A 23,414-nucleotide genomic window follows, 5' to 3' on the forward strand; every position below is an offset into this window, starting at 1 on the left:
TGTAGCCTTTTTTTTCTTTTTTCTATCAGCAGATTAATGCACAATTGAAAATTCTTTCAAAATCCCCATTTTTGACAACTTGAATCTAAAATTAATAAGTTGAATTTTGACTTTGAAACAAATATAGGAGACTGCTTTCCTGTGTTTTACCAAAGGGCTCCTGGTTGGGTACGTTCTGTCCTTTCAGGAAGGCTGTAGCTAATCTCCAAATTGTTATTTCTGTGTCTGAGAAAATGTGCATATAAATAGCTGTAAGGAACTTTTTAGCAAACCCTGGAATACTATAGAGTGTAGTAATACCTTAGCAGCATGAACTTTTCCTGCAGTCAGCCTTTTTCATGTCCACCAACATGAGATCCAATCATGAGAGACACATAAAATTTCAGAGGTACGTCCAAAAAAGATGCAGGTAATTTCAGAGGCATTTAGGTTGTATTTGCTAAAACAAAAGCAGGTTAAATGAGGTTCCTATTCTGATTTTGTACACGTGGTGGCATGGTGACCGTGACTCTTGGTTACTCAGCTGCTATCCTGAGGAGTGTTTCTTTGCTGAACCTAAAGAGATGCCAGCCCTCTTCTGTCGAGAGATTCGAAGCTCCACGTCTCAGATAATACTCCACAGATGGCTGGTTACGGATGAACACCAGGAAGTGCATGCAGCTGCAGTTGGTCTCCAGTGCTGTCTGTAGGAAAGTAACGTCATAAATAGATTATTCCACAAATACTGGTAATTAGAAAGTTGCAAAGATCGTAATTAATAATAGCATAAATTGCTGGCCACAGTACTGTACAGTGGTGCAATTTTTGTGCTTCCTGGCAATTGTGCCACGATTACAGTTCTTCTGTTTAACACCTTCCTAGCTCTTGTGCTGTACACTTCCAGTTTCCTTTTATCCCTTATCAAGGGGGCAATGTCCACTGCAAGTTCTTGGAACAGAGGGGAAATAGCTGATAAGGCCTTGCTGTGTTCGGAACCCAGCTTCTGTTTAGCTCTGTGTGCCCAGAGAGCAGCTCTGGCACGAGCGGCTTGAGGACTTAGTTAATGAGGGTACATAACTATGCAGGGGTTTAATGACAGAAAAGGGGAAAGTAAGTAGAATTTCCAGATAGAAAATCTTCAGTGAGTGTGAGGTGCTCATTGGCTTGTATAAAACCTTCCTAAGGAGAAGGTAGAAGCCTGTTGGAGGAGGAGGGGGTTAGAAATTAATTTGGTGTTGGAATTAACAGTTTTTAAATCTCTTGCAGTGAACAATCTTGTTCTGGCAGAAATTGCCACGATATTTGTAGTATAAATTTGCAGTAACGGTATTGCGAAACAGCTGTATCATCTGTATTGATTACAGTCTCGTGGGTTTTTTCCTCTCTTTTGATTAACCTTTTAAAAAGCAAAATTGAATGTGCATTATGTCATGCCCATGAATCCTCATTTTAAATATACGTGCCTGACTTAATATCTTTAAAATTTCAGATCCGATGCCCAGACCTGTTAAACAACAGAAAGATGAACATAAGTACATGTGAAAAGTGGCATTGCAAGACATGGATTCACTAACATATTGTGAATCACTTCTAACAGTGTATTTAAGAGGCATTTTAAAGTGATTTAACTGGCATGAAAGTTTGTTAATTTTATAATAGTAATACGCATATTACTATAATACCATACATAACACAGTAGAACTAAAGTAATGAGAGTATAGGCATTATTTTTTGAAGAATCCTCTCTCTTTTTAAAGAACTGGATTGCATGACTATTATACAAAAATATTTTTGTAATACGCTGCATTTTTTAAATTATCTGGAGATATAAATTGCTTATATTTTATTTATATAAAATTGATTGTGATACATTATTTTGCCATATCATTGTGAAGCACCTGAAAATAAAAGATGATGCGTTACTTAATTTTGAAAATTTTTACTTTGCATGTTGTCTCAGCGGTAGGGCAGCTTGTCAATTCTTTTTCTTTGAAGTATATTTTAAAAGTTAATTGATAAATGGGATTGAGTCACAATTTTGCTGCTGCTGGGAGGGAAAAAAAAATATCTATTAAACTTTCGAGTTTCTGTGACATACATTCCTCAAAGAAATTATCAAAATTAGATGCAGATGATATTAGTAATTTATATTCAATTGTATGTTCATCTGGATTTTTCAGTTTCTTTTATTTGCTTCTTTTGATAATTTCTTCTAAAGATGGTATGGCTCGGAAGTGAGGAAAAAAGTTTTATGCCTTTTGTGAATGAAATGTGCTTTTAACATTACGTGTGTAATGTTAAAACAATGAGACTGATAGCAAATACATTTACCTCGATACGGTTCTGTGATGTAGAAGTCTTTCAGGTACAGTAATTTGCCAACTCGAGGGTCATAATTAAAGTTGTACATGGCATAACCTACAGTGCAAATCCCTGAAAGAAGAAAAATAGTGTGATGTAATGTGGCTGTTCTGCGAGCAGATGTTGTCGTTATGATTCCCAAATAACTACGAGATACCTGCACAAGAACAGCTCTCTTGTAGTGAAGCTTTTGTGTTTAACTGAATAACATTAAAATGCAGAAATTGGATTTAAAGTGGAATACTACAAAGTTGGTACCTCTTTTAAGAGGAAACATCAGTATGCACGGGAAAATGTTAATTATGTTGCTCAATTTGTAAATATATTATCAATAAACATATTTTGTATTGTGATATACTTCACAATTATTTGTTGTAACATCACTCATTGTGTATAATCCAATGAAATGTAATAATTTAGTATAATCACATCTAAAATTATGTATTTAAAATATATTTTTAATATATATATTATGAATAATGCTTATTTTTATTTCAGGGGACATCTTTCTCATATCTGGAGATTCGAAGAAGCAGAGCTCACGTGTGTGCCAGTGCTGAGCTGTGGTCCAGAAGACAGGCTGTGTGCAGAAGTGTTCTGCAAGTGCCTTTACTGTTTGTTACCCCAGCACTGAGGAGCAAGTGTTCAGCCCAAACAGAATGGTAAGGAGAAGGAAATCTCCAAGTTGGAAAAAAATCCTGTTGATTGACTCAGCTCTTTTATTTGAAGAAACTTTAGCTTTTCAAGTCTTAGGGGCAGACCTATACTGTGTTGCAGAAATGAGTTTGTCAGCACATTATTAAAGGTTGTAGAAGGACAAAAGAAAGGGGGGAATAAAAGTTTCGTTACTGACTCGGGCCGAGGGGTGTGTGAGTTCATAGTTGCCCCAGGGCAGTGTTCTCAGTCACCGTTTTTCTAGGCTGTAGTTCATTCCCTGGCCATTCATTTACGGTTTGATCAAAATTTGTTTACTGAAACAATTGCAATAAATTCCGTGTGATTTCCAATGCTGTGGTCAGCTAATAGTCAACTGAAGCTGAATTTTTTTGTGCGTGTGCTGATAATCTTTGTGTGTTTTAAAGTCTTGAGATGTTTGTAGCTTACTTTCTGACTGCTTCTTTTTTTCAACCTCTGCAACTAAACAGTAGTAGAAAGGATGTTTTCCGAAGCCATCTTGAAGGAAATCTGAAATTAAGAGTAACGCTCATAAGCAACTGAACAGCTACAAGCATTTACTTTGTTTTGTAACTTCATTTTAGCTAAACATTTAAGGTAATAAAATTAGTCTAGGCATCATCTAGGCAGATTAATAAAATTAATCTAGGCATCATCTATACTTAGATTATAATTGCAAGATGCCTAACTCTTTGATATATTGAATGTTCTGTAGCTAAAATAATAAGAAATTGAGGTATGGAATTTAGTACCAAAAAAAACCCCAACTATTTAGTTTTATGAGGGATAATCTCAATCCTATATTGTATTTGCCAGGCACTGAAAAGAGAATCCTGCTGATGACCCCCACAGCCTTTCTGTGAGGCCTAGCCCAAACTGTCAATAAAATATCAGCATGAAATAAAAAGTCAGTAGTATGCACATTATTAAAGGGATTCCACGATCTATTTGATTGGGGCAAAAATGTAAATTTATGTTTATGAATCTTTCTTTTAATGGAATGTAAAAGCAGTGTGTAGCACGAAGTATGAGGTATGTGTATGTTAAATTTGCGTTCAGCAGCTGTGAGCTTGAACTGGAGAGGCAATTGGTGTCAGCTGGGAGAAGGGAGCCTGTGTTACAGGCTGGTGCATCGCTCTGCAGCAGCACTTCCCTGGGGGGTTTGTACCACTTTGTGTTCTTTTTTAGTTAGGTGCATGTGATATTCTCTGCTCTTAACTGGGTGTGATTGAGATCTGCTGTGCAGGAACATAAAGGCAGGGCCAGGAAGCAGTCTTAACTCTAAACAAGCCCATAGAACTGCCGAGAGTTCGGGCTTCCAAGCAAGGAAGTGATTGTTAAAATCTATGCTATGCCAGACATTGATTTTTATGGATAATTATTTGTTGGAAAGTAAAGGTTAAAGTTTACCTTCCTCTGTTAATGTAACTGCATTTGGCGTGTGTTCGTAAGTGGCTTGTTCCTGTCAAATAAAGAAATCTGTGTTGAGATCTTCATGCAGTTTCAGAGAGATTTCCAGAGCACCATCCCAAAAACTTATTCTCAGTGCAGTTACACCAAAGGCTTGGGCAGAATTATCCCTGGTTATACCAATCCCTGGTGTATCCAGACTCTATAGATGCCTGGCATGACAGGAGACGTTCACACCAAGGCCGCCGGTTCAGGATCTCGTTTTGCATTTTGATCTTTAATAATTTATTTAGGAAAGAGGTGCACATGGCAGCCGAGGCCGCCGCCTGCTCCGCAGGGATCCCGCTGGATTCTTGGTGCTACTCTGTCCCTTTCCACATTCCTCCTTGGTGTAATGGCTTCCCGCTCACCCTCATACAAAGACTGTTAAGAAACAAAGTGTTCATTTATCTTATCAAACTCTTGGTCTGTGGCTTACTCATTGCTTCCTAGAAATCACCCATTAACCAAATAATAGAATTTTAATAAAAATGATTTTAATAATAAGAGGCATAAATAACAGCAGCTTGGTGCTGGAGCACCTTTTGCCAGTCTGTGTTTCCCCCTCCCCTTCTCCCTTTGCTTCTGCATTCATTGGCAGGGAGGAATAGGTTACAGACATAAAGATTGTGTAGGAACAGGAGTTTGCTTTTTATGGGAGTTAGGTTAATGTTTGGAGAAATACTGTTCGGTCAGTGATGTACAGACAAAGTTGTCTAGATGCTTTGATATTGGAAAAACAATTAGGAGATGAGAGTCTGTAAAATTAAGTTCGATGAGGTCTTGAGGGAAAGCTAGCCTTGAATTGAATTTAAAAAAAAAAAAATTAGGGGAAATTAAGTTTAGGAAATTAAGGAGATTTGCTGCTTCCAGCCCAGAAGAGATCAATGCCACCAATGAAAAGCTGTTCTCATGGTCCTTGCTGTTTTTTTGTTTCTAAGCTATGGCATTTGTATAAGAGTTAATGTAAAGAAATCCGTGCTACTTTAGGGCTATGATAAATAAATATAGGATACAGAGAAGTTGGAAAATAAAATTCACTCTGGTAGGCTTTCCTGAAGCCAAGTAACTTCTTTTCTGAGGGAGCTGAGTTTTGCCCTTTAGGAAGATATATTTCCTTTGTATCATGTGTAATTAGCTGTATTCTTTCACTGTTGGTTATTTTGCACCCATCAGTAACATACAGGCTTTTTTTGTAAGAAAGGTTAATGCCAGTGAACATCAGGAGACAAGTTAATCATCTGATTTCATTCCAGCATTTATACCCCATGGACAGGAATTTATGGCTTGAGATTTTATGCTGAAGAGTTTACAAAGGTGCAATATTCTGTTGCTGATGGGGGAAGGTGACATTGGGGACCAGTCTGTGAGCTTATAGTGACGTGTAAATCATATCTTTATATCTTGGTAGCTCTTTACAATTTCTTTGCTTATTTTTGCCTGATAGAGTTACTTGCACTTGGATTTATGTTTACATAAGAGAAAGAAAGAAAAAGATTTAAAAAAAGATATATTTGAAAGAGAGATCATGGGAGAAGACGGGAAGGTGGGAAACAAGTATGAGGGACATGTGAACATGAGGAACTGGTAACAACTGTTACTGGTGTAAGTGAAAAGGGGAAATAAATTGGAATACAAAAAGCCCTTGAGATTGCTATGTGGGAGTTGTGAGCACATTTTGCAGTCCTACCTAGAACATTGTGGTTCATCAGAACAGTGTAAATAACAACAAATGTTAACAGGAGCTGGAAAAAGTGCACACGTTGGAAATGGTGATACAGGAAAAAAAAAAAAGAAAAAAAGAAAACTAGGAAAAGATGCCACATCCCTGCCCACAGTTCCTTCCCCCTGCCTTACTTTGATGAGGCGCAGGATGGTGGGGCAGTCCTGGGGCTCTGCTGGGCGAACTCGGAAGCTGCTCATGGTGCTGGGAGGGGAGAAACCTGCAGCAGCAGCAGAGACGGAGACAGAGAGCTTGAACCTCTGGCACCTCACGTGGGATGTGGTCTTTCTCATTGACCATGTCAGAGGGGAAACTTTTCTTCCTCCTCCTCTCTTTTTTGCCTCACCCAGGTATTAATTTGGTCTCGCTCTTTGCCTCTGGTTTGATTCCATCTTATTTCTGCATCTCCCCGAGATCTTCTATTTCCTTTGAAGCTGGCAACACGTAAGGAGCTGGGAAGTCACAATGCAGACGAGCATCACAATCCTTACCATTCCCTGGCCTAAGGCTCGTGAATTGTCAGGCTGCTGGCAATGCTACAGTCCTTAAAACTGATAAAGCAGAAGACCTGTAAAATGCTAGACAAAAGTGTCGAGCAGAGCTGCTTGCCAATGTGGCTGCTGGATGTTTGCTGCTCTGAGAGCCCCGTGGGCCCTGTGCCCTGGCAGGGACCCTTCCACCATGTCCTTGGAGAGCACTTGGATTCTTTGGAAAAGAAGAAACAAGGAGAATAAGGAGTATCGGGGCAGTGAGTTGTGCAGGAATCCTGAATGCGTGGGGAAGGCTCAGGGACCGGAGAGGAAGGCCTGCATGGAAGCACTGCTGGCGGCGATGCAGGGAATTCAAGGAGCAGAAGGGACAAATCAGTCTCTCTTCTGAACTACCTTCTGAGCTGCCTAATATGGCAGTTTTTCCATCTTTGTTTTCAAATACATTTCTACTTGTTTTCCTGTTTGGCTCTTTTTTTACCAAGAATACCTCTCTCCATTTTATGCAATCACTAGTTTTTTTTTTTCTTTTTTTTTTTTCTCTTCTTTCTACCCAAGGATGGATGCAAATACCAAACTCTTAAAATTAAACTTGGGAGAAATTTTTTCATAATTTTTTCATTAGGAGAAATGTCTATTCTGGTTCAAATTTCCATCTTGGGATTTTTTTTTAAGAAACTACATTATCTGAAAAGAGAGCTAAAAGTTTCAGATATGCCTTCTTTCCATATTATATATGAAACAGGGCTGTGTTGGGTCACGAATAAAACCTTATATGAGTTACCATAAAGTTGTGAGTAACAGTGTTGCTACAGGCAGCAGTGTAATTGAGTGTTGCTAGGTCAGTAGTGTAATTTAAATGTACTTATATCACTTGTTTGTGAACTAATTATCTGGCTGGTGCTGGCATACAGTAGATGTCCATGTCCATATAAGCCTCTATTTAAACTAACTCGTGCATTAACATTTCCAAAAGAATAGTGCTAAAAATACTTGGAAAAGTCAATATATTTTTTTTCGTGTGTTTAGCCGTATACCTGGAAGTATCTTCATTAAAGTGCCTATTTTCTCCAGCAGTGGCAGAAAAACAGTCATGGAACTGGAAAATGTAAAATCATGCAGAATTGAAAAAGAAAGGAAACAAGTTTTCCGTCAAACTGGATGTGGGCTAAAGAAAGAGGTGTCAGTAACAAACTGTGGGGCTCTATCCATGCCTTACAGCCAGAGCTGCAATATTTATTGCAGCAAAAATAAAGTTTGGAGGAACAAAAACGTCTTAAGAGCATGCTACTTAGGGCGCTTAACTGTTTTAGGGCCCTTAACTTAGGGCGCTTGATGTTTTTCAAAAACAGAATATATTCTAGAAACTTTTTAGTCAAATACAGGCATGGTTTGTCATCTTTGAAAGGTAACAGAACTCTAAAATATGGACAAATTTTTTTTTGTAATAGATATCTAATACGTTTTGCAAATCATGTTGTTGAAAGGATGCTTTGCATGTATTTGCAGATATTGAGACGTTCCTGAGGTTAATGAAACACATTTTTTATGGAACCACTCCGCTGCTGTATAAACGAATATGCTGAAGAAGTTACCAGGAAGTTATATCTGATATAGTTAATTAGTAATTCTTTATAGAGAAGGATGCTGTAAAACAGGCTCAAAATCCACGATCCTTGACTCGCTGCATGAAGAAGTGTCAGAGAGAAGAGCGTGTCCTGCTCCTGACCGAGCCCAGCAGACGGGCGCCGGGACCGTGGCCGGCGCAGGATGCCGAGCGTTCAGGTCTTGCTTCTCGTGCTCTTGCTGGCCACTGATTCTCTGTGTCAACAAGCTTCAGAACGTAAGCAGTGGTGCATTTTTGCTTTACAGATTGTCAAAAAGGGGTGTTTCAAGTGTCTGGCTCACCTATGGTATCGTGGTATTGCAATATTAATGGTATTGCTCCTAATTAAATTCTCTTTATGCTTTAGGTAAAGCTTGTTCTTAAATGCGGAAGACCAACAAAGATGTTAAGATCTTTGTGTGCTGATTTATATGTTTGCTTTTATGTGTTTCATAGTTCTTGAGTTCTTTACTGCCAAGGTTATGGTGATACCTTGAAGAGAAATAGATATACAAGGCAAAAATGCTTCTACTTTCCTCTGTTTTTCTGTACTTCTATGTAATGAGGCTACAGCAATATGAATTACAACAAATATTGATTTTCTGGTGTTTTCAGACCATTTCCAACTTGTCAGTGTCAAATAGAATATATTTAAAATAAAATGTTTAGACTCATTTCTTCAGTAGGAAGAAATATGCAGTATATGGAAAAAATGCACATGCTTATTGTAGAATTTATTTTAGAAATGCTTTTGGAGGTTAACAGGGAGAAAGCTATCAATAGTTAAGAATATGACAGAATGTGCAGAAAAGGTTATTTAAAAGGAGTAAAGTTGCACAGAAATCTCTCTGACAGTATATATAGTATTAATCAGATTTTTTTTTTTGTAAAATGGGAAGATTTTATAGCAGCTTGATTTTTTTTTTTTAATTATTTTTATTTTAAATCACCACTATTTAACTGTTGCTACCAGCTTCTGATGATCAGGTTATCTGCATTTTTTGTAACAGTACTAAAAGAATTGTAGTTCCACCACTGGTCATAGTTAACCAGAAAACACTATTGTTTTTTGTTTCCTTCCTAATATAATGCTAAATATTACTATTTTTTGTTGTTGTTTGAGTACCGTAGTAGTTTCTATTCTCTTCCTGAACTTATCTGTTAGTGTATTGCAGCTGCTCACATTCTGTGTCAGGATTTTAGGTAAATCTGCCTAAATCTTGGCCTTTTCTGGTTTTATGTGAGATCATTGAGTGAACTTTTGTAGCCTCCTGATAGGAATGAGGACTGCAGCGTTCAGAGTTGCACACAGAAATGTGCAGCACAGAATACAGGGTTGGAGTGTCAGACGTGGTGAATTCTGATGTCTGGTGAGGATTGCTGATGAGGGAGTTACTTTTAAACTCCAAAGTACTGTAAGCACTCGCCTGCTAGAACAATTTATAGCATATAATCTTGTACAGTAAAAGATAGGCAGAACTCCTGTTAATGCAAAACAGATCCTTTTGTACACTCACTAAGGAAGAATCTCAGTACCAAACACACAAAAAGTATTTCTGTGAGGATTATGTATTGAGGAAACGACTCTCAAGGGGTTGTGAGGTTTCATGATTTCTACATTTTGCCCAGAATCCAGAGATTATTTATACGATGATTTAGATACAGCCCCACTTGAATATAGGATTATATACAACTCTGTAAGAATTATGTGTACCTATAAGAAGTAGATCTATAGATACAATAGATAATTGATACATTATAGAAATCGTAATAATATGAGCTGTGCAATTTACTGGCTAATAAAAGACAAACTGCAAGATGAGTGCAAGTTTCGAGTAAGGTAATTTTAGTGGGTAAATCTTCATTCTTCAAATCATTTCAAAGTTTCAAGAAGACACAAGTCGTTGGAAATGAAGATGCAGTATCTTTTATAAAGTACTTCATATGAAGCCTAAATTTCTCATGTAATTAGAAATGCAGCCCACTAACAATATATTACAAATATTCCATTGTGTTTAATACATGTTTGTTTTATTTTAATTTATAGCCAACTGCACAGGAATTGCTGACTTTCAGGACTGTCAGGGTAATACGGATAACTTTTGCCCAACTGGTATTTCTTGTCAATGTAAAAATGAAGAGCCTTTTTGCAGGTAAGGATTGTTTTACATATATGCTGTGTAAGTGCAATTCATGACGTATGTTATTAATGATGCCCTAAAATTAGGCCCTGCAGTGTGATGCATGGAAGTGGATGGGCATCTTTATTCACAATCTGTATAAGGATCTAAATCTGGTACCAAACACTAGATTAAGGATATGAGTGTTTTCACATGCTTGGTATTGTTTTGGGTCTTTTACTTAAAAACTGAAATAAGCTTCATAATTTCAAGTCACTTTTTTCCAGCTTGACCAAAATTTCTTTAATATTTAAAAATGATGCACATGCATAACCTCCCTGTTATTCATTATTTATTTGCTTATTTTCTTTTAATGATTTCTGGTCATTTAAGTGGAAGTATCATTCCCTTATCTAGTCTGTATATGTATATTTTATGTAGACTTAGACCCTTAGACTTCTTGTAGCAGGAAGTCAACAAGAAAATACCAGCGCAGAAGCTGATCTGATTACCGGAATGGTTCAAGGAAATAATTTCTCTATGAGAATTTCTCAGTTCTGTTGCGTACGCAATTCCAGGTGAGCCTTCCCAGATGAGGCCAGGAGTGTGCCAGTATCCTGCTGTCCATAGGTTACTCTGTGCAGAATGCTAGATTCCTGAAGTGATAGAAACTGATGGAAAATATGATGGAAAATAGATGTCCCTCTCAATAGAAGTACTGCATGTAAAGACAAGTACTGCTAAGGAGAGACAAGACTGCTGGGGATACAATTCCAGGTTCAGAAAAGGTTACCCATATCCAAAGTGTTTGCGTCACCTGATGCCATCCAGGATAAGTTCTGTTAGTGCTTTTGCACTGGAAGTGCATCAATATCATAGTGATAACTGATATTTCAATGAAATCTACATAGGATATTCTGAAATTATGCAAGCTTTGTCATCCTTAGAGCTGGCCAAAAAAAAAAAAAAACTTTGACCTGAATTATGCAGTAACTAGCATAATATACCCTGTTTTCAGTAACGTTTATTATCTTGAACCCAGTGCCATGCCAGCTTGAACACATAGTTCTTTGTTCTCAGGAAGTGGCATGGCAGAGCGCATGTGCACCAAATCTGGAACAAGATGCCTGGATATTATCTCAGATAAATGATATTTTCAGGTAGATGGTAAAAAATATTCAATCTCTACATCTCTGGTGTTCAAAAAATAATTATAGAGCAAAATATTTTCAAAAATATGTATTTTGTATATTTTTGTATTACTTATTTTTGTTAAATAATGTTTTTATTCACAGATGTCATTACTACCGAGTGGGCTGGAGGGACTATTGGTACATGGGTCCCAAATGCAATCAACTGTGGAACACATTGGATTTGATTTTAGTGACTGTTCTTCCTGCAGTCGCACTGTCTTTTGTAGTTGGTGTAATATGCCAGTGTATATACTACTGCAAAGGTAGAAAAAACACGTAAGTAATTCTGGATACATTTAAAATGATTATTCTTTGATTTGATTATTAAACCAAAATTGAAATAAAAAAAAAAAAAAGAAGTTTTTTACTCTGTTTAATTTTTAATGTCAGGACATTTAAATCAACAAGCTTCCCATATAGCATGTTCTGCCAAAGTGTTATTTACACAGCTTAGGAGTAAATCAGGGCCTCTTATCAAAGCATTTTACAGTTATTTAGCATTGCATACAGAACATCACACAGAATAGGTCATGGCTTCTCTTCTTTGGGACTAACAAAGCAAGCTTTATATATCAGTATGTCCTTTTATTTGCTTACTGCTATAACTTGAAGGCTGCCGCATCTGCTTTGCTGATTTATTTGCTATTAAGCATTGCTTGTCTTTGGACAAGTTACAAAAACTTAAAACTAATAAACACTAGCCAAGAGTCCTGCGTATTAAACGTTATTTCTCCCATTCTGTCATCATAGGCACTGGCAGTTGAGCTGCTGTTCACTTTCAATGATTTGTGTTTCATTTTTCACTCTGACCTGTCTCGAGTAGGTAGAGAATATGTAGGAGGGGCCTTCTCTCCTTGAGCCCTGCTAGTGTGTTCTGTTCCTCTCAAATCTGCAGCACAAAAAAAAAAAAGATTCATGAAGACTCTCAAAGCTCTTGCTAAAGCTGCAAATTCACGCTGAGGTTTTTTCCCTCCACCAGGAAACAGGCAAATGCTCCACACCGTAACGCACGGCATAATCCTGCATTTACTGCCGAACCGACTGATAACTTGGGATATGTTTCTCAGCACCAGCCAAGGGTAAGAGGTGTCATTAAGTGAAGCACAAGGCAAGCTTCTAATTCCAGTGGAAGTCAGGCATGGTTTTGTAACTCAACAGAATGGGATATAGAAATAGGATAGAATTGTCAGCAAGTAAACTAAAAATAAACCGAGCTTAAAATCTTTATTTACTGAGTATGTGGTTTCCAAGATATGTAAGAAGGTGAAATTCTTTGTCAAGGATCAAGGAAATCTAGTTTGCATAGGGGAAAACAAAGAACTAAGGATTAATAAGGTGGTTAATAAGGTAAGGATTAATAAGGTTTAATAAGGTTATCCTAATAATTATTATTTACTAGACCAGTTACAAGGTAAGCATTAAAAAAAAAAAAGGTTATTTGTATGTGAGATCAAGCCACATGTTCCATCCTCTTCACTCATCTCATTTTGTACTGCTAGCTGACTAGCACTGCTTGGATCAGCTCCATGAACTAGGCCATGTTGTGGGAAGACCAGTCCTAGTGCCAGGACAGGGAAAGAAGCAGGGAATATAGTCACAGGAGAAGAGATTGGAGCTCCCCAGACTTGACCAGTCTAAGCTGTTGAGGAACCACACTCACTGTTTTGTTTGACTGTTAACTAATTATACCCCACCAGAAGAAACATTGACCATTTTACTTGGGAGCCAACAAAGCAACCTTATTTTTGTAATGAAGATGTATGGAGTGATCAGCTGGTGTAGAGCAGCATTACTGCACAAATTGAGTAAGACAAAGGGGTTGTTACTAGCTGAGGATCTGACTCTCCACCACCCAGTTCCGTGAGGCCAGAATCTAAGAGTAAAACTTCATTTGAATTAGAAATATTTGTTTCAAGTTTATTTCAGTCCACTTTCAACTGAATAAAAATTCACTGGAGGGTTTAAATGGCAGTGATGTTAAAGCTCCTTTCCTTTTCATGTTGAGTGATGCCCTCCAGTGACATGTTTGGAGACTGGAGGATCAGCTCAGATAATCAGAACGATGTGGCCAAATACCAAATGTCATGTTTGCCTTTTCCCAGCTGCACTCTCTGTAAGTGCTAGTGCATAACTACTTAAAATATAGACATTTTGGCACAGGTCTGGCTGTATATACTACAAATTCATTGCCTACAAAGGGAAATAGGTATTGAAGCAAGAATATTTAACCACCTCCTGGTTTGTTTGTTTTTTTTTAATTTTTCTCTTCAAAGAGAAAGGGCCCTAAATCAAATCTGAAATGGAATTAGCTGCCTCACCTTTGTAACAGAGTGTTTCACTGGGACTTTTCGGCATTCCTGTAAGATAGAGTAGATCGAGTCATTTACAAGATTAGAGAGGTAATCTGACAGAGCAGGGATTTGAACTTTGATTCCAACAGTGGCAAACCACTGCTGTTTTGACTAATGATCTGCTGATTACATATATAGAGTGAGGTGTTCGGTGTAGTCACCACTAGTATAACAGATTAAAAATGGCTAAGTACATTTGATAAAGAGGACAGGGAATAGGAAATAGAGAGAAACATGATGAGAAATAAATGAGGCACAAAGTTGACTTTCACCAGGAGATGGTGCTGTGTAATTTAATATATAAATAATCCTGTATGCTGTTTTCATGCTGAAAAATGTATAAAGAATGACTTCAGGTACGGGCTGCAGTACTTCCTACATTTCTCATGATTCACATTGCAACTCGTAGCCCAAAGGCAGTCCATGGAGTATTTCTGGTAGATAAGCCAGGCAAGGAAAGGCAAACTTATAAAAACTAGATTGTTTGTTATCAAGCTTTTGCTTTCATGATAACAAGGCAGACAAATGTCTGCATTGCTGCGTGTCACCGAAGCGCTCTCTGAGGCAAAGGATGAAGCTGAAACCTTTTTGCCAGCAGCCCCTCCTGCAGGTGAGCTGTGCCCAGTTTTGCTCCTCTCCTGAGGTTATCTTGCTTTCCAAATTACTTCAGGTTATTATATTTTTGCATTCTATTCTTACAAAGATATATTTAGAAAGCAAGCATCATTTATTAGCTTTATGAACAATACAGAATGTTTCTTTTTGTTCTTCGTGATGTTTTCCTTCTTCCCTTCACAATACATTTGGAAAGACAGGAGCCAGTCTGTAGCAGGGTTAAATTGATCTTAATTATCAATCACTGTCTTTAATTTTGGACTCAGTTTTGAAAAAATCAGGGGTAAACACACTGTGAAGCAGCATCATTTTGAAATGCGTAATTGGCAGAATGAACAAAACCTACCAGCCTTGGTAAGACCCTTAATACCTGGTTTATTTAAATGTGCAGACTAACTTTTGTTTCCCTGTTGTCTTAATTGTGTTTTCCTTTTTCACATTACCCAAGTATGTAAAGGCCTTTCTTCCTTTGACTCTTTTGGATAAATTGCATTTACTAGAGAACACAGCAATAACAAGTAAACCAAGACAGTATTTTGTAACTGGGAAACAACTGGGTTTTATTATTTTATTTTATTTTGTTTATCAAAGACAGCTGCTAACTTACTGTACTTGTTACTTCTTTAACTCTTTAACTCTTATCCCTTTCATACAGGATGGCTGGGTTGGACAAAATATGAGATTGCCAAAAGCTCAACAGATGAAACCAGATTTTAATCCGTACCCAACGCCAAGTCAGTTAGAACATAACAGGTAGGCTGCTCTTCTGCCTTGTTTGCTCATTACATTTATACTTGGTCTTTGATCTAGAGACTGGAGCTACTGTGTATTTCTGCCAGGGTCGTGACAATAATGGCTAAGCTTTTGACTTATATTTGCCTTTTTATTTTGACTCTGTTTTTATTCGTTTATTTTACTACTTTCATTTGTTTTACTCTATTTATTTTACTATATTTTGGCTATATTTTTCATATAGATTATTGTACAGTTTGAGTTCTCAAGATTGTTTTTCTTTTTTTGTTTTTTTTTTTAATTCAGTTCAAAAAGTGTCACTGTAAGAATTCCAGGATTATTTTGTGCCTCAGTACTAATATGAACTAATAGAACTAAATTTATCTGCTTGTTCCATAAGACTCCACTATCTAGGGCTTAGGTAGTATTTCTGAAGTATACTGATTTCAATTCTGTTTTCCCAAAATATCACTAAAGATAGAAAGGGTATATTTCTCTTGTTTCTGAAGCTAAATCCTAAATATTGATTTATGCTGTTTATACTGATTGACTAGTAAACAAACGTGTAGTTTTCCTCTAAAAAATAAAATGTGTTCCTTTTGGCCATTTTATAGGAAATGGTGAGAAAAAAAGAGGAATCAATTAGTTACCCTTATTCATTTTAATCCTCCTCTCTAACACCTACATGCTGTTGCACTCCCTACCTGCAACTTTTGCACAGAATGTGTTTAACACGAAGGAGCTAAACGATAGCAGAACATTTTCCCCATGTGCAGCAAGCTTCCAAATTCCTCCGCAGAGAAAGACTAGAGCTTTCTGGTCTTTTGAGAACTTTGGTCTACTGAGAAGATTTTATTTTTTTTAATATAAAAACATTGAAAATGTTAAAGCTGTAACAGGAATTTAATATGGTAACAGAAAACTGTACAATGCAGGGTGTTGGTTTTTTTTGTTTTTTTTTTTGATTGGTTGGTAGGTTTTTTTTGGCTTTACATATGTAAAGAGTGGTAGCCATTCAAAGATTATTGATGTGAGTAACTACAAGGCCCCTAGAGTTTCTGCTTATATCAGAAATTTTCTATTTCTGCTTCCTTGTAGAAGAGATGAGGTGTAGTTTTTATATTCTAGGAAAAGGTATCCTCTACATCTTATATAAATATTATTGCTAGTTTAATCCCAACTCATCCCCAAAGGTGTTGAATGCCTTTTTAGTGAAGATTTTATCATGAAAAGCACCAATCAATAGCAGAGACTACAAAGTAAGATACAGTTTAGCAATTTTAGCAGGCATTCAATGCAAATGGGCAGAAAACAAGGAAGAGTTATTAGTATTTTCCTAGTATCCCTGTATCTGTTGTAATGGATATTCTACTTAGAATTTTGTTAAAAATTTTTAATAATATCTTTGTAGAATTCTATTTAGTACTGATTTAACTTTCCAAAAGGAAAGTTTGGTGACGTAAAATCAATTTGTGATGGGCACAATGTCATGACAGGACGCAGTAAAAACATGGAGCTAGATGTAATCCATATTGTAAAGAAATATGCTCAAAGAGAGCGTCTTGCATCTCTGAATCCACTTGTTTGCAGGGTGAAGGTCTGAGAGCGTATGTCTTAATGTGATTGTCATGCATGCAGCAACTCTATGAACATTATTGTTTTTATATTTTATTTTAAACAAGTAATGAATCTAATTTGTAACATGGTATTACACATATACCTTTTTTTTTAACTTTTTATACTTTTTTTTTTAACTTGTTTATTTTTTCATAGTCCCATGTCACCAGTGAGGAGACCTGATCCACTTCCTCTGAGAGACTACTCTCCCACACGCCACCCTCAGCAATATGATAGATATGACCATCCAAGCTATAATTTGCCGTATCCAGATTATGCAGAGGAGAGACGGTATCCGGTATGTATAAATAATATATGCATGAGCATACATTATATAATCTTGTGTCTTTATAGTGAGAACAAGGTCTTGTCAATCAAACTGGTAGTATTTATGTCACTAAATAAAGATGTGACCTGATAGAAAGGGCTACAAATACCTTCTACTATACAGATTTTTTTTTCAAGGATATTTTATATTTACCAGTTCTGTGCTAAATTGGATAATTTTTGCAATGACTTAATCATTTTTTGAATCATTTACACCTAGATGTGACTAATTGTAAAAATGTGTTTTCACTTAATTGAGGGACGGTTGCCCAAGACAGCCCTTTCGGGGAGAATTGACACTGGAACCAATATAGAAATGTTCCTGCAGCAGGGGAATTACAGGCCTTCTTGTTCTGAGGCACTGCACAGTGAAGGGAATTTGGTTGACATGAAAACAACATATTTAAAACCTCTGTGCCAATTTCTTCAATGCTACACCATTTTCATGGCAGCATAATTTTTATGAATTCATTGGAATAATGCAATAAATAAAGCCATTAGTTTCAAGCCTATTGGAAACTTCTGTAGTAAAACTCTTTTGCAACAATGGTGTTGTTACATTTACTGACAACGTAAGCTTGTAGTTTTCCAGATTCTGTACTGATTAATGATATGACTAAACGTGCACTAATGATATGACTAAACGTGCACATGTCAAAAACATGACAGTTGATAGTACTTTGCACTTTTGCTTTGGGGCTCTGGGATTCCTCTTTCTCCCAAAGTCAGTAATTCAGTAATTAAAGCCTTTTGGAGAGTTGCTGTCATATGTTTTATGTGTAAATAGCATGATGTATGGATAGAATAAATTATTAATTCCATACATAATTTATGAAATCATTTATACAACTAAGTGTTGTGTGTGACTTGCCTTCAATAATGGAAAGATTGCTATACGTTTATATACTCTTCTCTCTGTGCCTAAAAATTAGCCTTATCAAAATTGCAAATTGCATTAGCAACCTCTTTCTGGATCAAAAGCATGATATTTTGTTACTTTCTGATTATGATTGTCTTATGTAAATGAGCCTTTTGGATTATGTCTATAGGGAAGCTACTGGGTGTAAGGTAGTAGTAAAAAACAGCAGTTTCTCTTCAGTTTTAAAAAAGACAAGATTGTGAAGGAAAAGTTAACTGCAAAAGATTTTTTTTTTTTTAATTTTACAAAAAGAACAGTTCAGAAGGGCTCGTATTTGAATTTGAAGAAGAATGTTTTTTAAAAAAAAAAGACTTTAGGTGAAAAATATATTTTTTTAAATCAAGCTGAGATCTTTTGACTGACCTTAAACTGAAAATACTATCTGTACAAGTACATTTATTGCCAGGCATACATTATATCAGAGCCAGTAACCTAATTTATCCATCATGGATGTCTGTAGTATTCCTTTTTCTATTTTTTCCCTTTCCTGTTTTTCTATAAATGTGTTTTAATAGCTAAAAATAAGTTCATTAGCACAAAAATTGTGCATGTGTTCAAAATTGTAAGTGTGTGTGTCTTTCAGAATCATGTATTCTAACTACTTGCTATGAACCCAGTGGAAAATGATGAAAAAAATACAAGATTTTCCTCCTAGAGTAGTGGTTTTGCATGTGGAATCATGAGACTTGTGGTTAGTGGATCATTTAAAAAGGATTGGAATGAAGTCAGAAGAAATGAAAGTAGCCGTGTCTGGCCATGGGTTTGTCCTTCACATAAGTCCAGTGATTCCTTTGGCTCTGCTGAAAGGCCGCAGAAGCCTCTTCAGTTCTTAAAGGCATTACTTTGAAAACAACAAAAATGTTCTGAAGCTGCAGGTATTTTCTAAAAGACTGAAAAAAAAATGGAAATTGTTTAGGCCAGTTTCATGTTTTGCTTGCAAAGCCTAATATTTTCGGTTATTTCTGTGAAAATAATCTCCCAAAGATATTGTGGAGTACCCATTCATTAGCACATAAATTCAGAAAATAATACGCAAAAGAATTACATAAGATAGTGTAATTAGATAGTTTTAATAGCGAGCATATGAACAAGTGTGTGTCAAATGCTAACGATTTAATTCTATCTCTTTGCAGAGATACGATGTGTCTCACAATGCTGCACGACCAAGGGATGATCCAAATGATGAAAGATCAGTAAGACCTTACGGGCTAGGCCACTCAGGAAATAGATATAACTACTAGAAATTCTTAGAAATTCTTGAAAAGGTATAGAAAGTAATTAGAAAGCAAATCATAATGTTTATGAAAATACGATCTGGTTTATTTAGTCTGTAATTGATATCCATTTAGCTTTTTGAATACTTGATTTTCTTCTTAGTTCATATAGCCACTTCTAAATGGTGCTTAAATTCTTGCACATCAGGGTCCCTGGGTTCTCTCATGGTCAACAGTGTTGTCCTTTGCCTAAATAACAAGAAGTACCTATCAGCAAAAGCAAGAAAACTCATAAGAAGGGAAAAAGCCTTTCCAAAACTCAGTAGGAGGAATAACAAATAGGTCTAGTTATCATCATTCTTTCTTCATTGCTTCCCAGCAAATGGAAGGTTTAAATCCTCATTAATTGTAAAGCAGGGAGGGGAGGCATTTTTCTTGTTTCACAAGAAGTCTTGTTCAAAGACAGCTTCTGCCCGATTTTGCTTCTCAGTTTCTACTTGACCCGTCTTTTTATTGGTAATGTTGGCTCCACTCTGTGTCATGATCTCCCTCTCCATGCATAATTCTGGTTCCTCATGTGATGCTTTTATCGGAACCATGAATTTCGCTGTCAAAAATTGCATAGGTTCTTTGGGACAACATAGCAGACCAAGCCTGCTGTTTCCTGACTGACTTTTTTTTTTTCCCCCCTCCTTAAAAAGCCAGTATTTAAGGAATGAAAACCACAAATCAAATACAGTTTTGAACTGAGTAGTAAAGTCTGTATTCCTGCAGACCTTCAGGATTAGGCAGAAGGCAGAGGGTGGGAGGTAGCAGTGCCTCTGCTCTCGGGCATTGCTCCCTGGTCTCACCAATTCTGCTGGCATTGTACAAACGGAGCCAAGGCGCTCGGATTTCCAGTATCCCAAGACTAATCAAATAACATATTGACTGTAGCCTTCTGAGCCTGTGAGTTCAGGGACACATCTCTTGTTTCTTTTTCACTTTGTGGCTTCCTTAAGTAGTTGTCTTTTTGATCCTAATAGCTCAGATGTTTTGCCTTTTGAAATACAGTGGCTTTTATTGTAACCTGTTTTATAAATAATGAAAATAAACTGTGGAAAATCAGCTACCTTACAATTAGCTAATAAATAAGAAACTGAAGACTTGAATATTGTTCCAGTTTTTCAAAAAGTCTCAATTATGCTTTAATAACAAGTGATTTCTTTAACTTTAGATAATATGCGAAGCTATAAAACAAATGAAAACAAAATGTGAAGGTTTCTAGAAATGTGACAATATTGATGTTTCTTTTTGATGAATCACAACATTCTTCTTTGAACACCTCTGTGCCTTATCTGCATCCTGACACTGTCCATGCTCTGCACAACTTTTGGTTTTTGACTGGAGTGCATTGGCTTGGCTATGCAGGCATCTCAGGAGACAAGCCAGAAAACTGTGCAGAGCCCTCTTTATCCCCTGTTCCTTGCAAGAGTTAGCTCCATGGGTACAGCTTCCTGCTCGGGAAAAAGGAAGGGCTTCTGAAGCTGGTAGCTGTTCTTGGCTCGATATCTTACCTTCTCAGGCCTCCCTATTCGTCTCCAGATGCAAACGCTTTTTTTTCTGATGTCTCCTACTGTGACAACTATCCAAAATGGGTCAATTTCATTGACTCTGTTTCTTTTCCTGCAAGAGACCAGTGGACATTTAAATCTGGATCTAACACACATTGAAGGCAGATTTGTCGACTGTTAAAATAAATTGTCTAATGGTAGCTGAGGAACTTTCCATGGATAACTGAAATCTCATGCACCAGAATTCTAAAAAGAATCCAAATGAATCCGTTTTCTGAATGTGGACTGCTTGTGAACCTGTCTTGCAAACAGTGCTTTCTGAGACTTCCAGCAGCCTGGGAAATGCCTTTAGGCACCAGCGTTAACCATTTTGTTGCGAATTGAAGCACAGAAAAAAACAGAATGTTCATAATAATCATATCTGAAGAAACATCCCATTCTGGCACCTCAAAAGGATGAAGTGTGGAAGAAGACCGTAGCTCACTGGCTGTCCTTCCTGTGGACATGATTACTGAAAACAACCTGCTATTGCTCTGCAATTTATGTTAGAAATAAAAGAAGTGTTTCTACTTTCTCCAAATTTCCCAAAAGGTAGGGAAGTGGTGGTGTTAGGCTATCGGTTTAAACTGATAGTACCCCAGAATGTCAGATGCCAATCTTTAAGTCTTATCTCTGAGTTGCTTGCTTTTCTCTCACTTCTTAGTTTCCAGTAGTATTAGGATTTAACAAGCTGTGCTTGCTGTTGGCATTTAGCTCAGTTCACCAACCCGCAACTGATTGGAATCAGTTTGATAGCCCACTGTTCCTTTGAAAAGGAGATGAATAACAGGAGAAAAACATAAATCAGTCCTGTCAAATATACAGGGTGCTGGCAAGAAGAGAGCTATCTAGAAGCCATGCACTCGTGCTGCTTAAAGTGAGTAAGGTTTCACACAGAATGAGGCTTTTGCCATCAGCTTTTTCTTATTCCCTGTTTAGTCTCAGGCACATCAGGAGTTGCGGGGCATCGGCTACACAGAGAGGCACAAATTGATATATTTAATCACATACTGTCAGATCATGGGTATTGGCATCAGACAGTATGTGCGAGAGAGAACAGAGAGGAAGGTGGTGGTGCTCTTGGTTGAACACCTGAGTATTTATGTTTGGCTGAGGGAATAGATCACAGAGTGTGGCTTCCTACTGCTGATGGCAAAAGTGTCATTCTTCAGAGAACATGCTTGATTGTTCATCATTAGATTCCATTGGTGGGGGGGGGGAAGAAGATGGTGTGATGTATGTGTAGCCATACATCTCTGATGATACCATTTTGACTATGTAACCTTAGGAGGATTTGACTTCAAGCCTTCTGGCACGTATCCTGGGGTGTTTTAGCCTTTGTGTATTCTTCTTTGGTTTAGCACTATGATTTTTAATATTTGTATTCCTGTGATCTTAGTGTACGTCTGTCTCTTTCTGCTTCAGATCAATGTTTTGGATTGATTTTCCTTGTAATTGCCGCCTCACTCTGCAAATTTGCATGATGTGTCTGATGTTGGGTGTCGTGTCACACAGTTGGCAATAGCCTTGTTGTTGCTTGTTGCTGTTTTAGGCTCATTTTGCTTTTGAAATTTCCCTTGATATTACTCCAGAAGACAGAATCCAGCACAGATGGGATTTTGTCGGAGAAAGGGATCATTAATCTCACTGTGGTTCTGCTTTGTTGAAGATCTCACCTTGCAGGATTCGTGCTCACTCCTCCAGGTGTTGGGCTTTGTGAATAACTTCAGGTGCTTCTCCCCTCATGCTTATTTGCAAAGACCAGTTTGCAATCAGAGGGGTAACTTTCAAAATGTTCTCACGCACTTGCAGAAACACCTGTGCACAAAATACCACCCTTAGATGACACCTTTTGTTAACAATACTTTTCTGTGAAAAGTAAGCAGAACTGGGAGTCATGGTGAATGTTTTAGTCAAGATATCTCAGTATCAGAAGAAATGGGATACCTACTAAAAGCACAAAGAATACATTCTAATCATAAGTAATTACAGTACTTGTGTATTTGCTTTGGATTTGCTTGTGAGACTTGCTGCATTTATAGAACTGCTTAGGATGTGCTTGTGAGACCACTGTGCAGTTACTATTTTTTTGTAACGCTCATTAGTGACCAAAATATCATTTTTTGGTTGTAGAAATAAGCCACTAGTGTTTTTTTTTTCTCTCAAAACAACGCAATGTTTGATGTTTTATTTCACTTGTGCGGTCTCCTTTTACTGTGGTACCCGAGTGCTTCGTTTAGATTGTTTATCCTTACGCCTCTCTCTGCAGCAGCTTCTGGGAATACTGTTTTCCAGGGAGAAAACGTTGCCCATCCTTAGCCAAGGGTGGTGTTTGCAGTGGCTGGGCCTATTTGAGGCGCAGGAGGCGGCGCCCTGCCCGCGCCCGGCCGCCGCACGGGCCCCGGGCTCCGCGGCCGGGGCTACTGCCGCGGGGTGTCCGCTGGGAGTGTGTG

At 37.4% G+C, this 23,414-nt stretch overlaps 2 protein-coding genes across 3 annotated transcripts in view; both read left to right on the plus strand.

Moving 5' to 3' along the window:
* The first annotated feature begins 2,814 nt into the window (after positions 1 to 2,814).
* LOC112944492 lies at positions 2,815 to 20,735 on the plus strand. The gene is made up of 8 exons (XM_026035941.1): positions 2,815 to 3,002; positions 8,185 to 8,518; positions 10,329 to 10,434; positions 11,697 to 11,870; positions 12,574 to 12,673; positions 15,216 to 15,313; positions 17,066 to 17,207; positions 19,289 to 20,735. Exons 2-8 carry the CDS (start codon positions 8,446 to 8,448, stop codon positions 19,394 to 19,396), a joined length of 801 nt encoding a protein of 266 aa, XP_025891726.1. The 5' UTR covers positions 2,815 to 3,002; positions 8,185 to 8,445; the 3' UTR covers positions 19,397 to 20,735.
* Positions 20,736 to 20,954: 219 nt separating this feature from the next.
* The window catches only part of ZNF711 (zinc finger protein 711), a 23,363-nt gene continuing 20,903 nt past the window's right edge, over positions 20,955 to 23,414 (plus strand). The window contains exon 1 of one of the 2 annotated variants that reach the window (XM_026035934.1): positions 20,955 to 21,513. The gene's annotated coding sequence lies outside the window, so the exon portion shown is untranslated. The remainder of the gene's footprint in view (positions 21,514 to 23,414) is intronic. The other variant, XM_026035935.1, reaches the window with a different exon arrangement.

Source organism: Nothoprocta perdicaria, unplaced genomic scaffold (assembly GCF_003342845.1).
Source record: "Nothoprocta perdicaria isolate Ctin4 unplaced genomic scaffold, notPer1 scaffold_17, whole genome shotgun sequence".
NCBI lineage: Eukaryota > Metazoa > Chordata > Aves > Tinamiformes > Tinamidae > Nothoprocta > Nothoprocta perdicaria.